This window comes from Oncorhynchus mykiss, chromosome 13 (genome assembly GCF_057628025.1).
Source record: "Oncorhynchus mykiss isolate SJ-2025 chromosome 13, ASM5762802v1, whole genome shotgun sequence".
In the NCBI taxonomy this organism is placed as follows: domain Eukaryota; kingdom Metazoa; phylum Chordata; class Actinopteri; order Salmoniformes; family Salmonidae; genus Oncorhynchus; species Oncorhynchus mykiss.
Window position 1 is genome coordinate 11,248,601 of NC_143034.1, and position 20,023 is coordinate 11,268,623.

Here is a 20,023-nt window from a genome sequence, read left to right on the forward strand (position 1 = left end):
GATGCATCATGAATACAGCACTGCCTCGTGTGCCTGATGCATCATGAATACAGCACTGCCTCATCTGCCTGATGCATCATGAATACAGCACTGCCTCATCTGCCTGATGCATCATGAATACAGCACTGCCTCGTCTGCCTGATGCATCATGAATACAGCACTGCCTCGTCTGCCTGATGTATCATGAATACAGCACTGCCTCATCTGCCTGATGCATCATGAATACAGCACTGCCTCATCTGCCTGATGCATCATGAATACAGCACTGCCTCATCTGCCTGATGCATCATGAATACAGCACTGCCTCATCTGCCTGATACATCATGAATACAGCACTGCCTCGTCTGCCTGATGCATCATGAATACAGCACTGCCTCGTCTGCCTGATGTATCATGAATACAGCACTGCCTCGTGTGCCTGATGCATCATGAATACAGCACTGCCTCGTCTGCCTGATGCATCATGAATACAGCACTGCCTCGTCTGCCTGATGCATCATGAATACAGCACTGCCTCGTGTGCCTGATGCATCATGAATACAGCACTGCCTCGTGTGCCTGATGCATCATGAATACAGCACTGCCTCGTCTGCCTGATGCATCATGAATACAGCACTGCCTCGTCTGCCTGATGCATCATGAATACAGCACTGCCTCGTGTGCCTGATGCATCATGAATACAGCACTGCCTCGTGTGTCTGATGCATCATGAATACAGCACTGCCTCGTCTGCCTGATGTATCATGAATACAGCACTGCCTCGTCTGCCTGATGTATCATGAATACAGCACTGCCTCGTGTGCCTGATGCATCATGAATACAGCACTGCCTCGTCTGCCTGATGCATCATGAATACAGCACTGCCTCGTGTGCCTGATGCATCATGAATACAGCACTGCCTCGTCTGCCTGATGCATCATGAATACAGCACTGCCTCGTGTGTCTGATGTATCATGAATACAGCACTGCCTCGTCTGCCTGATGTATCATGAATACAGCACTGCCTCGTGTGCCTGATGCATCATGAATACAGCACTGCCTCGTCTGCCTGATGCATCATGAATACAGCACTGCCTTGTCTGCCTGATGCATCATGAATACAGCACTGCCTCGTCTGCCTGATGTATCATGAATACAGCACTGCCTCGTGTGCCTAATTGCTTTTATACCAACATATTAAAATAACAATGAATTAACATATTTTCATTCAAACGTTATTTGATTCTCCAAATCATACAATTTAATTCTTCCACAAGGAGATACTGCATTCAGAAACTATTCAGACCCCATCACTTTTCCACATGTTGTTACATTACAGCCTTATTCTAAAATGAATTAAATTGTTTTTTTCCCCTCACATCAATCTACACACAATACCGCATAATGTACAGCTCTTTGTGACATCTGATGATGTAAAAAGGGCTTTATAAAACGGCAGGTCCGGGACAAGGCAGCACGTCTGGTGAACAGGTCAGGGTTCCATAGCCGCAGGCTGGACAGTTAAAACTGGAGCAGCAGAACGACCAGGTGGACTGGGGACAGCAAGGAGTCATCATGCGAGGTAGTCCTGAGGCATAGTCCTTGGGCTCAGGTCCTCCGGGAGGGGAGAAGGAGAGAATTAGAGGGAGCATACTTAAATTCACACAGGAAACCTGATAAGACAGGAGAATTGCACCAGATATAATAGACTGACCCTAGCCCCGAGGCACATAGACTATTGCAGCATAGATACTGGAGGCTGAGACAGGGGAGGGGGGTCAGGGGACACTGTGGCCCACGGGGCCAACCAGGCAGGATATAACTCCACCCACTTTGCCAAAGCACAGCCCCTACACCAGCAGAGGGAAATCAACTGACCACCAACTTACTACCCTGAGACAAGGCTGAGTATAGTCCACAAAGATCTCCTCCAACGCACGAGGCACAACCATACAGAGCTGGAAATTCTAAAGGGAAACATTGTTTCTGAGATCGGGCAGGGAGACAGCAAGGCTCATAACCCTGTTATGTAAGGGATAATCAATGAGGGGCTATGCATTCCATGGAAAATAATGAAGGAGGTGGAAGGTGTGTTCTGAATTCTGATTGGCTGAAAGCCATGGTATATCAGACAGTATACCATGGGTATGATAAAACGTTTATTTTTACTGCTCTAATTACGTTGGCAACCAGTTTATAATAGCAATAAGGCTCCTCTGGGGTTTGTGATATATTGCCAATATACCACGGCTAAGGGATGTGTCCATGCACTCCGCGTTCCTAAATACAACCATTAGTCGTGGTATATTGGCCATACACCACACCTCCTCTTATTGCTTAAATAAAGCACGCTCTGCAATGCCCTTCAAGCCAATCAGAAAGTAGTATTCAACAATGTCATTGTATAAACCAAACTTAATGCCAGGCTAGAAGCAAGAGGGAATATATGTGCGAGTTGAGATAAGTACAAGAGATGATTCGGACATCAACTTGAACATGATGACATTCTTATGATGGCCCAGCGATAATTGATATGAAACTGTTAGCAGGCATAGGCGCTGGAACACCGCTCGTCCAATTATGATCCAGGATCCAAACAACCAGTTTATAATAATAATAATAAACATGTCATATTGACTATGGTTGAATAATGAAGCATAGTTACCTGTAACCAGTTCTATTTTATATGTATGTTGTGCCTTTGATGCAAGAAAAACAAAAAACAAACACGTATTTATGTTTATGTACATGTGTGCACTCTGACTGTTTCATTCACTACTGTCCAGGCTTGTAGCATACTATTAATTTCTAATATTTTTTCATTAGGGAAATCTATAAAATATGTTAAAGAAAAATTATGATTATTCCCAGTAACTGATTAGAAAAATCGTTGTACCGTCACTCGATTTTGTTAACTGACAGACTGGATAACCAATTACAGTGTAGAGTTTTCTGATCAGCCAATAGTCGTATGGGGAGTGGCGTTCTGCTTTCGGATGACCCAATGGGTGAAACGAGGAGGTGTCGTTTGGTGACCCTAGCTAAACATATTCGCCCACTGCTGTGTCCGTTGCTCCTGGTTTGCTAACGGCTACAGTAGCTAGCTTTATATATATTTTTAAAAATCCGTCAACAACATATCATCAAATTATGGAAGGCCGTGGCTACAGTTCAGGTATGTATCAAAAAATATTCAAATGGGTTTATATTTTCACTAGGTTATTCATGTTCAAGATGTTATATTACTAACGTCAGCTAGCTAGCTAATTACTTACAAGCTAACGTTAGCTAGCCATTCAATATAGCTAGCAAGCTAAAATAGTAACGTTAATTTGTACGTTATACATTGTCATTTTACAGAACCGGTAATGTATGTAATACGTAGCTAGCTGTGGTTTATATAGAAAGAGAACGCCACAGTCTTGGTGTGTAATCTCATTAAAATGGAGTCCGTCTGCCACGACTTGAACTCACAATAGCGTTAAGAAAATGGCCGCCATATGCCGTTTTTCTACATTCCCCCTCCAGAGAATACGTTCCCTACAGCCCTTCACGTGTATGTAACTAACGTTAACGTACTAACAAGCTATGATTGCCACCGTTAACGGTATAGTTAATGTTTTTTTTTTACCAAACGGGTTGTAAAAGTGCAAGGTTGCCGACTAGTTAACTAACGTTAGCTAGCGAAGTTAGTTGGCTAGCTAGCTACATGTTAGATAGATGTTAGCTTACAGGTAAGTTAGCGGGCTAACTAGTTTCTTTGTTGTCAAACGTTCACCCGTGTGAATTCATTAGCTAGCTATGCTACGCGTGTGTACGTTATTCTGATATGCCACATTGCGTTATACAACCCGTTTTGGAGTGCTTGTAGATAACCCTTTAATTTGTAACCTCTCTTTAATCTGTTAGGAGGATACTCGAGCTGGGGAGGAGGGTCGGGGAGCCGAGGTAAGAGAGAGAGAGAACGTACTGAACCTGTTAACACCAGTCTAGAACATTGCATATCTGAATTGCCCACGAATATGTGCCAGCGATTTTAGTTGAATAAACAGTAACACTTTACACCACCGAATGTTAGCTGGCACCTTGCTTGGGGAGGACAGGCTCAAGGTAATGGCTGGAGTGGAATTAGTGGAAGTATCAAACACATCGTTTCCAGGTGTGATGCCATTCCTTTCGCTCTGTTCCTGGACATTGTGTGCCGTCCTCCCCTCAGCAGCCTCCTGTGCTTTAAACATAATTGATTGTGTTGACTTATCATATTTACAAAATGCACTTAGCCAAAGGCGCCCATATCAAAATTATTGGAATTTAAACGAGGTAGCCTATGATTTGGCTCATTTCCATTCAGGTAGCTAGCTAGCTACACCTCTATACCCCTGCCTGTAAACTGTGTGATCCTCACCTTAAAATCATCTCTGCTCTCCCCCGAGGCTCAGACAACTATGACCCGTATGGAGGGGGCTACAAGGACTCCATGTCAGGGATGGGGGGCTACGGAGGGGGGCACAAGAGGGGTCTCTCTGGGAGCTCTCTGTTGTCGACGGGGACCAGTGCAGACGCTGTCATCGCTAAGATCAACCAACGCCTTGACATGCTGACCCAGCTGGAGGGAGGCATGAAGGGTGGGGGGCGCAGCGACAGGTAACACACACAGATCTCTAGCTGACATGCACACACTTTTTTCCCCCTGGCTGGTAAAGGTGTCCACATGCTTCTCAGCCCAAAGTGTCCGGAACAGCTCGTGCATATATCATGACGACATTGTGACATTTTTGTGGTCTTCGGTACATTTCCCCCTGGGTTGTTCTGTCAAACAGTGTTGATTCTTCAGGAAAGTCTTTGTCATTCAACGAGAGATGATGATTGGTTTTCAAGCAAATTCTTTCATTGAGAAATACTGCACAAGACATCTTAGTTACATGTAAAATTGACTATGATCTCCTTTGCAAAAAAAACGTAAACATTTGATATTCCATGAGTTATTAGATTAACTCTTGACTATTTTGAGGGAGTGTATACTGGCTACGGCGCCTCAAAATGGACAGACTATTGTCGCGTTTCTCATTTTTCAAGTGAAGGTCTTTTAAGGGAGTATGCGACCACACTCGTTCAGTTCGCCTAGCCCACTATTATAGCTAGCACCAGCCAAACTGAAGCAAGCTAACACCTTAACTCTCCCCTGGTTTCAACTCGCCACACACACCCGTCTTTGCCCTCAAGATCAATCACGCACCTTCACACAGTTGTGTAGTCTGCCTTTCCAACACTATACATACACACACTCTCAATCATCTGACCTGCGCCTCTCCTGTGTTTTCCACACATCTGCAGCTAGCTGTTTTCCATATCAATCCTCCTTTCTCTTCACACCTCAATCGCCTCACAATGCTGCCACACCCTCTCTCTTCCTGCTTGAATCACCACATTGCTGCTCCACAGCCTCTCTCTCCCTGCTTTAATCACCTCACAATGCTGCTCCACAGCCTCTCTCTCCCTGCTTTAATCACCTCACAATGCTGCTCCACAGCCTCTCTCCCTGCTTTAATCACCTCACATTGCTGCTGCCACAGCCTCTCTATCCCTGCTTTAATCACCTCACAATGCTGCTGCCACAGCCTCTCTCTCTGCTTTAATCACCTCACAATGCTGCTCCACAGCCTCTCTCTCCCTGCTTTAATCACCTAACAATGCTGCTCCACAGCCTCTCTCTCCCTGCTTTAATCACCTCACAATGCTGCTGCCACAGCCTCTCTCTTCCTGCTTTAATCACCTCACAATGCTGCTCCACAGCCTCTCTCTCCCTGCTTTAATCACCTCACAATGCTGCTCCACAGCCTCTCTCTCCCTGCTATAATCACCTCACAATGCTGCTGCCACAGCCTCTCTCTCCCTGCTTTAATCACCTCACAATGCTGCTCCACAGCCTCTCTCTCTCTGCTTTAATCACCTCACAATGCTGCTCCACAGCCTCTCTCTTCCTGCTTTAATCACCTCACAATGCTGCTGCCACAGCCTCTCCCTGTAATCACTACATACCACCCACATATTTCCTGTCCCCGCCCTCCTTAGCTAGCCCCTCCCCCTGGACACGGCTAGGATGTAACGGTAAGGGTTACAGGGTAAATATCCAATGTATTTCGGTTGGGGCAATGTTTTGATTTAAAGGGGATTTTCAGACCTCAAGGATACGTATTGCTTCATTTTGCTGAAACATGACATGTTAAGGATAAGTAGTCTGTTTCTCCGATTCCAGTCCGTTAGTTTGGGTAACACAAGTAGGTTTAGTCTAAACCAGAAAGTAGCTAGCTGTAGTTAAGGGTTTTTAACTGTTGTTGAAGTAACGATAGTAACTATCCAGATGAGCCTCTACCTGGCTCCTCCCACCCAGCACTAGAGATATGAGCCTCTACCTGGCTCCTCCCACCCAGAACTAGAGATATGAGCCTCTACCTGGCTCCTCCCACCCAGAACTAGAGATATGAGCCTCTACCTGGCTCCTCCCACCCAGCACTAGAGATATGAGCCTCACCCTGGCTCCTTCCACCCCGTATGCTGTCCTGGGTGTAGTTGGTTTGTCTTCATTATACTGTCATGCTTATGGATTCCCATTCATATACCCAGGTAGATCCCTCACCACCACAGGCATAGTTCCCAGACACACGGAAGTCAGCAGCAGGTCGTTATAGTATTCCCCCTGTGTCATGGATGTAGAAGTGCAGCACCCACAGATCCCCCAAATGCACTCCCCTGTCTGCTCTATCTGACTCAGACAAATACACCAACATGTCCACCTCATCCTGACTCTCTGTGTCTGAGCGGGAGGTTGCTCGAGGGGGGAGGAGGGAGAGAACGAATGCCGGTGACAACAACCAAGGTCATATTTTGGCTGAGGCCCCACCCTGTAAATGCACAACAAACACCAACTAAATGTGCCCCCCCCCGCCCCCTCTGTATTGTGGTACAGTCTAATCACCCCCACATGCAATTTGCCACATGGAACAGTCCTGTTTCTATAAGGCTGCTCTTGTCTGTCTGTCTGTGACCCATGAACCAACCCTGATATTCTGTACAGCTCCAGCTCTGTCCCCACACAGTGAGACCTCATCTTGACTAGAAAGGGAGTAAACCCCCCCCTCCCCCACTACTGGGGTACCAACCAACCCCCCCTTTGACCTCAGAGAGAAGGGTGGGGTGGATGAGAAATGGGGAATGCTCAAATGTGTGTAAACCAAATGTTGACAGAGAAAAGCCTTCCTGCCATGAATGCCTACATCAAGACTCAGCAGCGTTGGGATTGGCAGAAACATTCTGCCTCATTATGACATCACTAATGTGGCTCATCATCTTGGGGGGAAACATGTCATAGAGAGAGAGGAGTAAAAGGAGGGGAAGAGAGATTCCCTCCCTCACTCTCTGCTCGTTCTACCACTCCCTCCCTCCCCCTTTTCGCAGGTTTGACCAATACGAGTCCTTCGACTCGCGGGGTCCCTCCTCCCTCCCCTCCCGGGATCTCTACAGATCCGGTAGCTATGGTTACGGCGATGGCCGAGGGGACATGACCCAAAGAGCTTCAGGCTTCGGAGGAGGTGGTGGTCTAGGCTCAGGCTTTGACAGCTCCTCCTCCTACGGAGCTGCTAAGATGCAGCGGCAGAACATGAGAGACTCCTTCTCCAGTGGCCAAGGAGGAGGAAGCTGGGCCGGAGCAGGCCAGCGCTCCCCAAGGAGGGGGGGAGGCCGCGGAGGGTTTGGAGGCCGCAGATCCGACCCCACTCCCATGGGTGGAGGTGGTGGTAGGATGGGTGGGAGAGGAGGAGGCCGGGGAGGTGGCGGTCACTCCCCTGGGGGTAGGGGCAAGCTCCCATCCCTCCTGGGTCACCGCATGCCCCCCCAGACCGGGGCCTTCCACCAGTCCGCTCAACAGGGCCGGGTCCCTGGGCACCAGGACTTCCCAGGGCGCCACTTTGGAGGGGGCCCCCAGGGAGGCCACCAGCGCGGGCGCAAGAGGCCCCTCAACCGAGTAAGTACCCTACCGTACTGCCCGCCAGTCTGCCAGCCCCACAGCAGGGCATGATGACCTACCTACCAACCCCCCCACCCCTGTTCATCAACCCCCGTACCCCCTAAACGCTCCCCTACCCTGCCTACAGTGCTAAGGGCCTGGGGAGGCGTGGATATAATTGACATGACAACTACCCCCCCAAACTCATAGTTTGGTCATCGTACTATCGCCCCCAGTCCCTATTCAATATAGCCACAAATGCCTCTGATTGAACCGAACTGTCCCTTTCCCATTGAAAGGAAACTGCCCTGCTCCAAGAAATAGTGGCCCCTACCAACACCACCCAGCAGAGATCTGGACCAAACTCCATTATAATGTCCGTTCTCTGGGTTTTATTTTCTGTTTTTATTTTGCCTGGTTCTGCCCCTGATGGAGGCCTTATGGTAATAGTGGAGATATGTCAGGGAGTCCACTAAAAGTTCCTTTTGAGGATCTATTGGAAAGTTCCTTTTGAGAATCTATTGGAAAGTTCCTTTTGAGAATCTATTGGAAAGTTCCTTTTGAGAATCTATTGGAAAGTTCCTTTTGAGAATCTATTGGAAAGTTCCTTTTGAGAAAAGTCTATTATAGTAATGGTTAAGGGATCCAAGTTTAAAGATGGAAAAAAAGTTTTTATTAGTCTACTGATAGTCCCAAAATGTTTTGCATGTCAGCAATCACGTTTTGAAGATATTTGACTTTGAAGACGCAGTGTCACTGGCCACGTCATCAATGTGATGATGATGTCCCCCAGCAGCAGCAGCAGCCTGGTGGTGGTCAGCGTGACGGTCAGAAGAAGAGAAAACAGACTCTGACCGCAGCAGATGAACCAGAGTCCAAGATGAACAAGACAGAGAGCGCAGGTGGAGAGACCGCTGAAGGTACCACACAGAACAGACACGACAATGTCCACACACAGTAACTACCCCTATGCACTGTCTGACCTGACTGTCTTTCTGTCTCTCTCTCTGACAGAACCAGCAGAGAACAACGGTGAAGAAAATGAGGTGAGGAGCTGCTGTGACTTAACTAACACATCTGTGTGACCGTGTGTGTCTGTGTCAGTACTCATTTCGTTTCTCTCCTCTCCAGGCAACCAAAGCCCCAGCTGATGGAGAGAAAGGTAAGATGGATTCATCTCCTCTGTTATTAGATCTACTATCCTCTCTTCATCAACTGGCCCCTGTTCTCCTCCTCTTCCTCCTCTCTTCATCAACTGGCCCCTGTTCTCCTCCTCTTCCTCCTCTCTTTATCAACTGGCCCCTGTTCTCCTCCTCTTCCTCTCTTCATCAACTGGCCCCTGTTCTCCTCCTCTTCCTCCTCTCTTCATCAACTGGCCCCTGTTCTCCTCCTCTTCCTCCTCTCTTCATCAACTGGCCCCTGTTCTCCTCCTCTCTTCATCAACTGGCCCCTGTTCTCCTCCTCTTCCTCCTCTCTTTATCAACTGGCCCCTGTTCTCCTCCTCTTCCTCCTCTCTTCATCAACTGGCCCCTGTTCTCCTCCTCTTCCTCCTCTCTTCATCAACTGGCCCCTGTTCTCCTCCTCTTCCTCCTCTCTTCATCAACTGGCCCCTATTCTCCTCCTCTCTTCATCAACTGGCCCCTGTTCTCCTCTTCCTCCTCTCTTCATCTGGCCCCTGTTCTCCTCACAAAACGACTATAAATTGTCTCCATGAACTTGCCCAGTGATTTTAAAGTAATGATAATTAGTGGACATTTAGAAAACATTGTAATGAGATGGGACAATAGCCTGCTACGGTGCGTTTCCATTGAACTGTGTTGTCATAGAAACAAACAACACATTCCCATCTAGTGTCTTGGAGGTGTTTCCATGATCTTTTTAGTCTGCCTTCCCACCTATCTGTTTCTTGTCTCAGGTAGCCTCCGAAAGCCAGCATGGACAGAATGTAATAATTTACTAATGAGCCATATTCTAATAATTCTCATGTGCCAAAGTGTCGCCATGGTGAAACTTGCACTCCTGTAGATCTGGAATAATTGGATGGTGAAACAGGAAGACCAGAGATGCCTCGTCCCTGATTGGCAGATGAGTGGCAAACCTGATTAGAAGCACTTGTTGCTCATTGGTTGTTCTCTACAAATGCTGTTTTGAAGATTTTTTTTTTTTTTTACCTAAACACTGAAGGCTGCAAAAGCGGAAACATCTGTGTACGCTATCCTTGATGCAGTGAAAATAATAGAAATTGAAATATTTAAGTAAGCTTGATTTAACAAGTGTTTAGAATTAAATGTGGAGTCTAGCTTATAGTTTGTTACGTGATGACATCACATGCCCCTCATACCTTAAATTTTACTTGTGGAAAAGTTTCCCGCTGTAAAGAAAGTTGGACTACAGAGAGATTGTTGAGCGGAGAACATTTCTCCTATAGCTGCCGTTTCTGTATTTAGATTTTTTTGTTGCCTTATTGCTTTTGTCAAATGAACCTGGGTCAATGCAAACCTACCGACAGTCTCTCTTTCCTGCTCCGCTCTTCTTTTATTCAAGCTGGGTGACGTTTCACAACTCTAGATGTCATTTTCAATAGACCGCCCCTCTCCTTGCTTCTCTCCCTTGCCCGCTTCCCTGTCACCTCCTCCCTCTTTCCATTCCCCTCCAACATGGAAACCTTCTCTCCCTTTCCCTCGCTATTTCCCTTCCTCTCCTTCCCCGTCTCCCCTCCTCTCTTTCCCCGTCTCCCTTCCTCTCTTTCCCCGTCTCCCCTCCTCTCTTTCCCCGTCTCCCCTCCTCTCTTTCCCCGTCTCCCCTCCTCTCTTTCCCCGTCTCCCCTCCTCTCTTTCCCCGTCTCCCCTCCTCTCTTTCCCCGTCTCCCCTCCTCTCTTTCCCCGTCTCCCCTCCTCTCTTTCCCCGTCTCCCCTCCTCTCTTTCCCCGTCTCCCCTCCTCTCTTTCCCCGTCTCCCCTCCTCTCTTTCCCCGTCTCCCCTCCTCTCTTTCCCCGTCTCCCCTCCTCTCTTTCCCCGTCTCCCCTCCTCTCTTTCCCCGTCTCCCCTCCTCTCTTTCCCCGTCTCCCCTCCTCTCTTTCCCCGTCTCCCCTCCTCCTCTTTCCCCGTCTCCCCTCCTCCTCTTTCCCCGTCTCCCCCTCCTCCTCTTTCCCCGTCTCCCCCTCCTCCTCGTCTCCCCCTCCTCCTCTTTCCCCGTCGCCCCCTCCTCCTCTTTCCCCGTCGCCCCCTCCTCCTCTTTCCCCCCTTCCCCCCCTCTCCTTCCCCCCCGTCTCCCCTCCTCTCTTCGCCTCATCTCTCCATCGGTCTTCCTCTCCAACTGTAACCTCTCCTCTCTCCCCAGTGGTGTCGATGCAGGAGGAGATCTCTCAGATGAAGAAGAAGCTCCAGACAGGGAAACAGACTCCTCCCCAGGACAAGGTCCCCAAAAACAGGAGGAAGAGGGGCGGCTTCCTGGAAAGGTCAGGGGTCACACTAACACCCAAAAGTCAAACCCAGAGGTCAGTTATTACAAAATACATCTTAATCATTAATTTCTCTTAGTCTAATTTTCTTCCTTTTCTGTCTGTCCTTTACATATCTTCTCCTCTCTCTCTTCTCTTTCTCAGAGGTCAGAGTTTTTATATGGAATCTTTTCCTAAATACACCAATAAAACCACTGATCATTATAACAGAATGTGATGTCACTAAGGCGCCTTCAGAGAGGATTCATACCCCTTGACTTTTTCCACATTCTGTTACAAAGTGGGCTTAAAATTGATAATTTTTTGTTTTTGTTTTGTCCATTACATGTTAGAATAACCTTTTGTCAACTTGCTTGTTGATCATTGCTAGACAACCATTTTCAGGTCTTGCCATAGATTTGAAAGCAGATTTATGTCAAAACTGTGACTCAGGAACATTCAGTCTTCTTGGTAAGCAACTCCACTGTAGATATGGCCTTGTGTTTTAGGTTATTGTCCTGCTGAAAGGTGATTTCCTCTCCCAGTCTGTTGGAAGCAGACTGAACCAGGTTTCCCTCAAGGATTTTGCCTGTGCTTATCTCCATTACGTTTCTTTTTATCCAGAAAAATTCCCCAGTCCTTAATACAAGCATACCCATAACATGATGCAGCCACCACTGTGCTTGAAAATATGGAGGGTGGTACTCCATAATGTGTTGGATATGTCCCAAACAACATTGTATTCAGGACAAAAAAGTGAAATGCTTTGCCATTGAAAGTGAAATGCTTTGCAATTTGTATTAATTTAGTGCCTTGTTGCAAACAGGATGCATATTTATGGAATATTTTAATTCTGTTCAGGCTTCCTTTTCACTTTTTCGGTTGGGTTAATATTATGGAGTAACGTTTTGTTGATCCATGCTCAGTTTCCTCTTATTAAGTTCTGTGACTGTAAAAGTCACCATTGGCCTCATGGTGAAATCCCTGAGCGGTTTCCTTCCTCGTTAGGAAGTACGCCTTTATCTTAGTAGTGACTGGATGTATTGATACACCTTCCAAAGTGTAATTAATAACTTCACCCTGTTCAAAGGGATATTCAGCATATGCTTTATTTTTTCTCTCGACCAATCGGTGCCCCTTGAGGCATTGGAAAACCTCCCTGGTCTTTGTGGTTTAAATTTACTGTGCGATTGAGTGACCTTACAGATAATTGTACATGTGGGGAACAGAGACGAGGTCGTCAATCAAAATCATTTACTGTGCAACAGTATTATTACACACTGAGTCCATGCAACTTATTATGTGACTTGTTAAGCACATGTTTACTCCTGAACTTAATTAAGCGGTTGGATACTTATTGACCCAAGATAGTTCAGCTTTCATTTTAAATACATTTGTAAAAAATTTCATGAGACATCATTCCACTATGACATTTATGGGGCATTGTGTGCAGCAGGCCAGTGACAATAATAAATCTGTTTTAAATTCAGGCTGAAACACAATGTGGAACAAATCAAGTGGTGAAAACTTTTGAGGGCTCTCTATGTTCTCAGAGAGGGCAGAATGACCTGTCTTCTCTCCCCTCCCGCTCTCTCCCACCTCCCTCCCGCTCTCTCCCACCTCCCTCCCGCTCTCGCCCACCTCCCTCCCGCTCTCGCCCACCTCCCTCACGCTCTCGCCCACCTCCCTCACGCTCTCGCCCACCTCCCTCACGCTCTCGCCCACCTCCCTCACGCTCTCGCCCACCTCCCTCACGCTCTCGCCCACCTCCCTCACGCTCTCGCCCACCTCCCTCACGCTCTCGCCCACCTCCCTCACGCTCTCGCCCACCTCCCTCACGCTCTCGCCCACCTCCCTCACGCTCTCGCCCACCTCCCTCCCGCTCTCTCCCACCTCCCTCCCGCTCTCTCCCACCTCCCTCCCGCTCTCTCCCACCTCCCTCCCGCTCTCTCCCACCTCCCTCCCGCTCTCTCCCACCTCCCTCCCTCCCCGCTCTCCCCCACCTCCCTCCCTCCCCGCTCTCCCCCACCTCCCTCCCTCCCCGCTCTCTCCCACCTCCCTCCCTCCCCGCTCTCTCCCACCTCTCTGTCTCCTCTCATTCCTTCTTTTCCTAAATATTCTCTGAGGGCAGAATGACCTCCTGTAGTCTTTCCTCTGTCTCTGTGAATGGATGGGGGGGGATAATGCGTTACTCAACACTAACCACTTAGCCGTAGTTTCACTCACCACACCGTCCAACATAGCTGCCTCTGATTGGGCCGGCAGGCTTGTGGTCTGACGGTTGTTCTGTGTGGTCGACAGGGTGACGTTTGCGTGCTCGGTGTGTAAGTTCCGTTCGTTCTACCACGAGGACATGGCGGCCCACCTGGAGAGCAAGTTCCACAAAGATCACTTCAAGTTCCTGTCCAGTCAGCTGTCCAAACCCACCACAGACTTCTTACAGGTAGACACACTCACAGTCAGCTGTCCAAACCCACCACAGACTTCTTACAGGTAGACACACTCACAGTCAGCTGTCCAAACCCACCACAGACTTCTTACAGGTACACACACACACAATCAAAGGCGGACACAGGCAGACACACACACACACACACACACAATCAAAGGCGAACACACAGGCATACACACACACACACAGGCAGGCAGACACATGCAGATGGGGACACACACAGGCAGACCCATGCAGATGGGGACACACACTGGCAGACTCATGCAGATGGGGACATTCACTCAATCTTCTGTAAGATTCCCGTGTGTTTTGAGCGGCCCCCCCTCTTACTGTGTGTGTCCACACCAGGAGTACCTGAACAACAAGTATAAGAAGACGGAGCAGAGGACCAGTCAGATGGAGAACCACTGTGCTGCCATCTGTCAAGTCTACAAGGAACAGGACCTCACCAGGCGTAAGGACAGCAGTGTGTTTGTGGTGTCTACCAGGGTTTCCGTTTGTCGCTAATAGCAGGCTATTGTGACATAATGCATTTTAACTTTCCCACCAATGAAAATACCAGTGAATAAACTGGTGATTTAAGATCAGACAGCTGTTTGTTGCTGCTGATTTTAAGATCAGACAGCTGTTTGTTGCTGCTGATTTAAGATCAGACAGCTGTTTGTTGCTGCTGATTTTAAGCTCAGACAGCTGTTTGTTGCTGCTGATTTTAAGATCAGACAGCTGTTTGTTGCTGCTGATTTTAAGCTCAGACAGCTGTTTGTTGCTGCTGATTTTAAGATCAGACAGCTGTTTGTTGCTGCTGATTTTAAGCTCAGACAGCTGTTTGTTGCTGCTGATTTTAAGCTCAGACAGCTGTTTGTTGCTGCTGATTTTAAGATCAGACAGCTGTTTGTTGCTGCTGATTTTAAGCTCAGACAGCTGTTTGTTGCTGTTGATTTAAGATCAGACAGCTGTTTGTTGCTGTTGATTTTAAGCTCAGACAGCTGTTTGTTGCTGCTGATTTTAAGCTCAGACAGCTGTTTGTTGCTGCTGATTTTAAGCTCAGACAGCTGTTTGTTGCTGCTGATTTTAAGATCAGACAGCTGTTTGTTGCTGCTGATTTTAAGCTCAGACAGCTGTTTGTTGCTGTTGATTTAAGCTCAGACAGCTGTTTGTTGCTGCTGATTTTAAGATCAGACAGCTGTTTGTTGCTGCTGATTTTAAGATCAGACAGCTGTTTGTTGCTGCTGATTTTAAGATCAGACAGCTGTTTGTTGCTGCTGATTTTAAGATCAGACAGCTGTTTGTTGCTGCTGATTTTAAGATCAGACAGCTGTTTGTTGCTGCTGATTTTAAGATCAGACAGCTGTTTGTTGCTGCTGATTTTAAGATCAGACAGCTGTTTGTTGCTGCTGATTTTAAGATCAGACAGCTGTTTGTTGCTGCTGATTTTAAGATCAGACAGCTGTTTGTTGCTGCTGATTTTAAGATCAGACAGCTGTTTGTTGCTGCTGATTTTAAGATCAGACAGCTGTTTGTTGCTGCTGATTTTAAGATCAGACAGCTGTTTGTTGCTGCTGATTTTAAGATCAGACAGCTGTTTGTTGCTGCTGATTTTAAGATCAGACAGCTGTTTGTTGCTGCTGATTTTAAGATCAGACAGCTGTTTGTTGCTGCTGATTTTAAGATCAGACAGCTGTTTGTTGCTGCTGATTTTAAGATCAGACAGCTGTTTGTTGCTGCTGATTTTAAGATCAGACAGCTGTTTGTTGCTGCTGATTTTAAGATCAGACAGCTGTTTGTTGCTGCTGATTTTAAGATCAGACAGCTGTTTGTTGCTGCTGATTTTAAGATCAGACAGCTGTTTGTTGCTGCTGATTTTAAGATCAGACAGCTGTTTGTTGCTGTTGATTTAAGATCAGACAGCTGTTTGTTGCTGTTGATTTTAAGATCAGACAGCTGTTTGTTGCTGCTGATTTTGAGATCAGACAGCTGTTTGTTGCTGCTGATTTTGAGATCAGACAGCTGTTTGTTGCTGCTGATTTTGAGATCAGACAGCTGTTTGTTGCTGCTGATTTTGAGATCAGACAGCTGTTTGTTGCTGCTGATTTTGAGATCAGACAGCTGTTTGTTGCTGCTGATTTTGAGATCAGACAGCTGTTTGTTGCTGCTGATTTTAAGATCAGACAGCTGTTTGTTGCTGATTTAAGATCAGACAGCTGTTTGTTGCTGCTGATTTTAAGATCAGACAGCTGTTTGTTGCTGCTGATTTAAGATCAGACAGCTGTTTGTTGCTGCTGATTTTAAGATCAGACAGCTGTTTGTTGCTGCTGATTTTAAGATCAGACAGCTGTTTGTTGCTGCTGATTTTAAGATCAGACAGCTGTTTGTTGCTGCTGATTTAAGATCAGACAGCTGGTTGTTGCTGCTGATTTTAAGATCAGACAGCTGGTTGTTGCTGCTGATTTTAAGATCAGACAGCTGTTTGTTGCTGCTGATTTAAGATCAGACAGCTGTTTGTTGCTGCTGATTTAAGATCAGACAGCTGGTTGTTGCTGCTGATTTAAGATCAGACAGCTGGTTGTTGCTGCTGATTTAAGATCAGACAGCTGTTTGTTGCTGCTGATTTAAGATCAGACAGCTGGTTGTTGCTGCTGATTTAAGATCAGACAGCTGTTTGTTGCTGCTGATTTAAGATCAGACAGCTGGTTGTTGCTGCTGATTTAAGATCAGACAGCTGGTTGTTGCTGCTGGAGTAAAGCATGTCTGTCTAATAAGACCAGTTATTGCGCAACAATCACAACAACAACCTACTTTGTACTGAGCTGGAGGCCGTATGAATCTTTTGAAAACATGCACTTCATTCTGTGAAATGTGTTTTACCACATATTGGGGCATGTCTTACCTTGCTTCAAAGTAGCCAGAATCCAACCAAACGTAACAGGCAGTTAGTTATCTGATAGACTTCCTATTGCCATTGAAACCAGTAGCCCCTTTCTCCTGTTCTATTGGTTTTCAAATCAACTTTCAGGTTTAAAGTTTGGAGAAGCAAATTTTCACCTTTTTTAAAAAAAAATCACATAACAAAACATTCCATGTATTGTTGCATTTGCAGACTAGTGTTTATAGAGCTTACTATTCCTCGTGTGGTGATTGGATATACATAATTTTGCCTAATAGTCGGCCTTAGAATAGACACAGGCGATATATTACATTTGTTTTCTCCTTTCTTTGCACAGGAAAATGTTGGCCTTTTTTTTCCATAAACACATTTCATGCAATTCTACCAAACTTTAGAGACATTAGCAGAGAGACTCGGTTACGAGGTAATTACCATCTAAATGTTATTATTATTATTTATTACTGAACCATGGGTGGACGACCTAATCAGGTAATGCAACCAAAGCATCTGGGTCTGGTACGTTTCATTAAACGTCCGGGAGATGAAAACGCTGCCGGTCAAATATCCGGCGCTACGTTTTCCAAACGGAAACATGTTGTGTACGCACTGTGTGTGTTGTGTACGCACTGTGTGTGTTGTGTACGCACTGTGTGTTGTGTACGTACTGTGTGTTGTGTACGTACTGTGTGTTGTGTACGTACTGTGTGTGTGTTGCGTACGTACTGTGTGTTACTCTTCAGTGGAACAGGGTGGATTTGTAAAGGCTTTTTCTCTGTGTTTCTCTTCTCTGCTGGTCCAACTGTTTCCCTGTTTCTCCCTCCTCTGTAACAGAGTTGGGTATGGAGCACTTCATGAAGAAGGTGGAGGCAGCCCACTGTGCAGCCTGTGACCTCTTCATCCCCATGCAGTTCTACGTCATACAGAAACACCTCAAGTCCCCCGACCACAACTTCAACCGCAAGGTCAGTACACAGCTCAGTGTATAGTGACTGATACCAGGTCAGTACACAGCTCAGTGTATAGTGACTGATACCAGGTCAGTACACTGCACAGCTCAGTCGATATTGACTGTAGGGGCAGGATGATACCAGGTCAGTACACAGCTCAGTGTATAGTGACTGATACCAGGTCAGTACACAGCTCAGTGTATAGTGACTGATACCAGGTCAGTACACTGCACAGCTCAGTCGATATTGACTGTAGGGGCAGGATGATACCAGGTCAGTACACAGCTCAGTGTATATTGACTGATACCAGGTCAGTACACTGCACAGCTCAGTCGATATTGACTGTAGGGGCAGGATGAGACCAGGTCACTACACAGCTCAGTGTATGTTGACTGTGGGGCAGGATGAGACCAGGTCACTACACAGCTCAGTGTATGTTGACTGTGGGGCAGGATGAGACCAGGTCACTACACAATATAAACCCTGCTTGGTTGAGATTGGCAGGGAGCACTACACAATATAAACCCTGGTTGGTTGAGATTGGCAGGGAGCACTACACAATATAAACCCTGGTTGGTTGAGATTGGCAGGGAGCACTACACAATATAAACCCTGCTTGGTTGGATACAGAAGATTTGGAGGAACAAGTACTTTTTTATTAAATTTTTTTGCTCTGCCCTCCCTGACCTTTCCCCCACTGACTCCTGTGTGACCTTTGCTTCCTGCGTGACCCCAGGGTATGATGGAGCAGTCTAAGAGGGCCAGTCTGTCAGTGGCTCGCAGCATCCTCAACCACAAAATCATCGGAAAGAAGCTGGAGAGTTACCTCAAGGTACACAAACCCCCCCCACCTTAGAAACACTGACTCTGTGCCTCACGCACTCATTCACTCACTCACAATCTCTCTCTGACCCTGCCCTTCCTCTCTGCAGGGTGAGAACCCCTTCCTCGGTAACCAGGACGACCAGGACCCAGAGGACTCAATGATTATGGAGGTGTCAGAGGCTGAGCTGACCAATGAGAGCCTGGCGGAGACCAACAAGGAAGAGGCGGGGCCAGAGACATCGCAGGCGGCCACCGGGGCTGATGGGGTAGAGGAGGAGAAGATGGAGGAGGGGGGAGTGGCAGTAGCAGATGGGGGGGAGGAAGAGGCGCATGTGGAGAAGCCAGCGGGAGGAGAGGGGGACACGCAGGGTGAGGAGGAGACGCAGGGTGAGGGGGAGGCTGAGGGAGAGCTGGAGCAGGTAGGAGAGGAAGAGGAGGAAGGGTTTGAAGTAGGAGATGAGTTTGGAGAGGAGGATGAGGGAGTGGAAGGAGAGCTGGGAGAGGAAGAGGAGGATGAAGGAGTGGGAGGAGAGGATGAGGGTGTGGCGGTAGAGAAGAAAGACGAAGATGCTGATGTGGTCGTCATAGAGTGACCTTTACCCTCAATGACCCTTTGACCTCCCTCTGGACCAATTAATACAGCCCTCTCTCCCCTGTCCAGCCAATCCCACTCTACCCCTTCCACAAACAGCCAATCAGATTCATTTATACATACCTCCCCCCCTCCATTCAGAACCGATACTCACTAATATACTTCTGATACATCTGTTTTCATATATAGTTTCTCTTCTGTGTAAGTAGACTTTTTTTGTTGTGCCTTTTGAATCTGTCGGTCTGCTTTGGGATATTTTGACAATGTTTCAGTGGGTAGAGGACCGTGAACTTAGTGTTATTGATATGACACACCCCCTACCTGGTATTACTACTGGACGCACCCCCTGTCCGTCATAGCTAGATTCCTAGGAAGTCTGAGCTGATTGGTTCGTCTCTTATCGACTCCTCCCAAACGTGCAAAAACTTATTTGAAATGTATTTGTTGGTGTGTTTAGATGGAAAGACGGGGCAGGATTTAGTTTTACAGACGGTTGCTGTTGTCATCCATGTTCTTTTTTGGACAGATGAGAATAAATGTTTAAAATGTTTATCTGTTGGTTTGGTTTCTTTGTTTGAGCTGATTTTCTTCTAGCCTGATCTCAGATCTTTGTGCTCTTGACAATTCCATTGCTGTTTGTCAAGACACACGACAAAGAATTATAGTCGGCATGATCGCACAAACAGACTGGCTGATGTTCTGGGTTTAGATTAGAATACGGTCAAGGGTCAAATTCTTTCTTTACACACATGGTTAAAAGGCTCAGGACAACCTTAACACGACACTGTAAATCCAATCATTCACATTGGGTGCAGCAGGATGGCGGCAGGCAGTGGTTAGAGCGTTGGGCCAGTAACCCGGAAGGTTGCTGGATCCAATCCCCGAGCTGACGAGGTAAAAATC

At 47.0% G+C, this 20,023-nt stretch overlaps 1 protein-coding gene across 18 annotated transcripts; it reads left to right on the forward strand.

Moving 5' to 3' along the window:
- The first annotated feature begins 2,972 nt into the window (after window positions 1-2,972).
- Window positions 2,973-19,670, forward strand: akap8l (A-kinase anchoring protein 8 like). Of its 18 annotated transcripts, none has more exons than XM_090194390.1 (13): window positions 2,973-3,154; window positions 3,889-3,927; window positions 4,413-4,623; window positions 7,435-7,999; window positions 8,778-8,901; window positions 8,996-9,027; window positions 9,113-9,143; window positions 11,321-11,477; window positions 13,722-13,863; window positions 14,221-14,326; window positions 17,588-17,718; window positions 18,440-18,535; window positions 18,636-19,670. In XM_090194390.1, exons 1-13 carry the CDS (start codon window positions 3,130-3,132, stop codon window positions 19,119-19,121), a joined length of 2,145 nt encoding a protein of 714 aa, XP_090050516.1. In that variant the 5' UTR covers window positions 2,973-3,129; the 3' UTR covers window positions 19,122-19,670. The 18 variants fall into 18 exon arrangements, 16 of the variants coding, with proteins under 16 accessions (XP_090050516.1, XP_090050515.1, XP_090050520.1 ...); XR_016485476.1 differs by having other exon boundaries at window positions 2,979-3,154; window positions 8,775-8,901; window positions 11,321-11,438; window positions 13,722-13,963; XR_016485475.1 differs by having other exon boundaries at window positions 2,979-3,154; window positions 8,775-8,901; window positions 13,722-13,963; window positions 18,636-19,088.
- The last annotated feature ends 353 nt before the right edge of the window (window positions 19,671-20,023 follow it).

Coding starts and splice junctions, on each gene's coding strand:
- akap8l (XM_090194389.1), top strand. CDS start 3,130: ATGGAAGGCCGTGGCTACAGTTCAG. Junction 14,327..17,587: donor GGAACAGGACCTCACCAGGC/GTAAGGACAGCA, acceptor CCTCTGTAACAG/AGTTGGGTATGGAGCACTTC. Junction 17,719..18,439: donor ACCACAACTTCAACCGCAAG/GTCAGTACACAG, acceptor GCGTGACCCCAG/GGTATGATGGAGCAGTCTAA.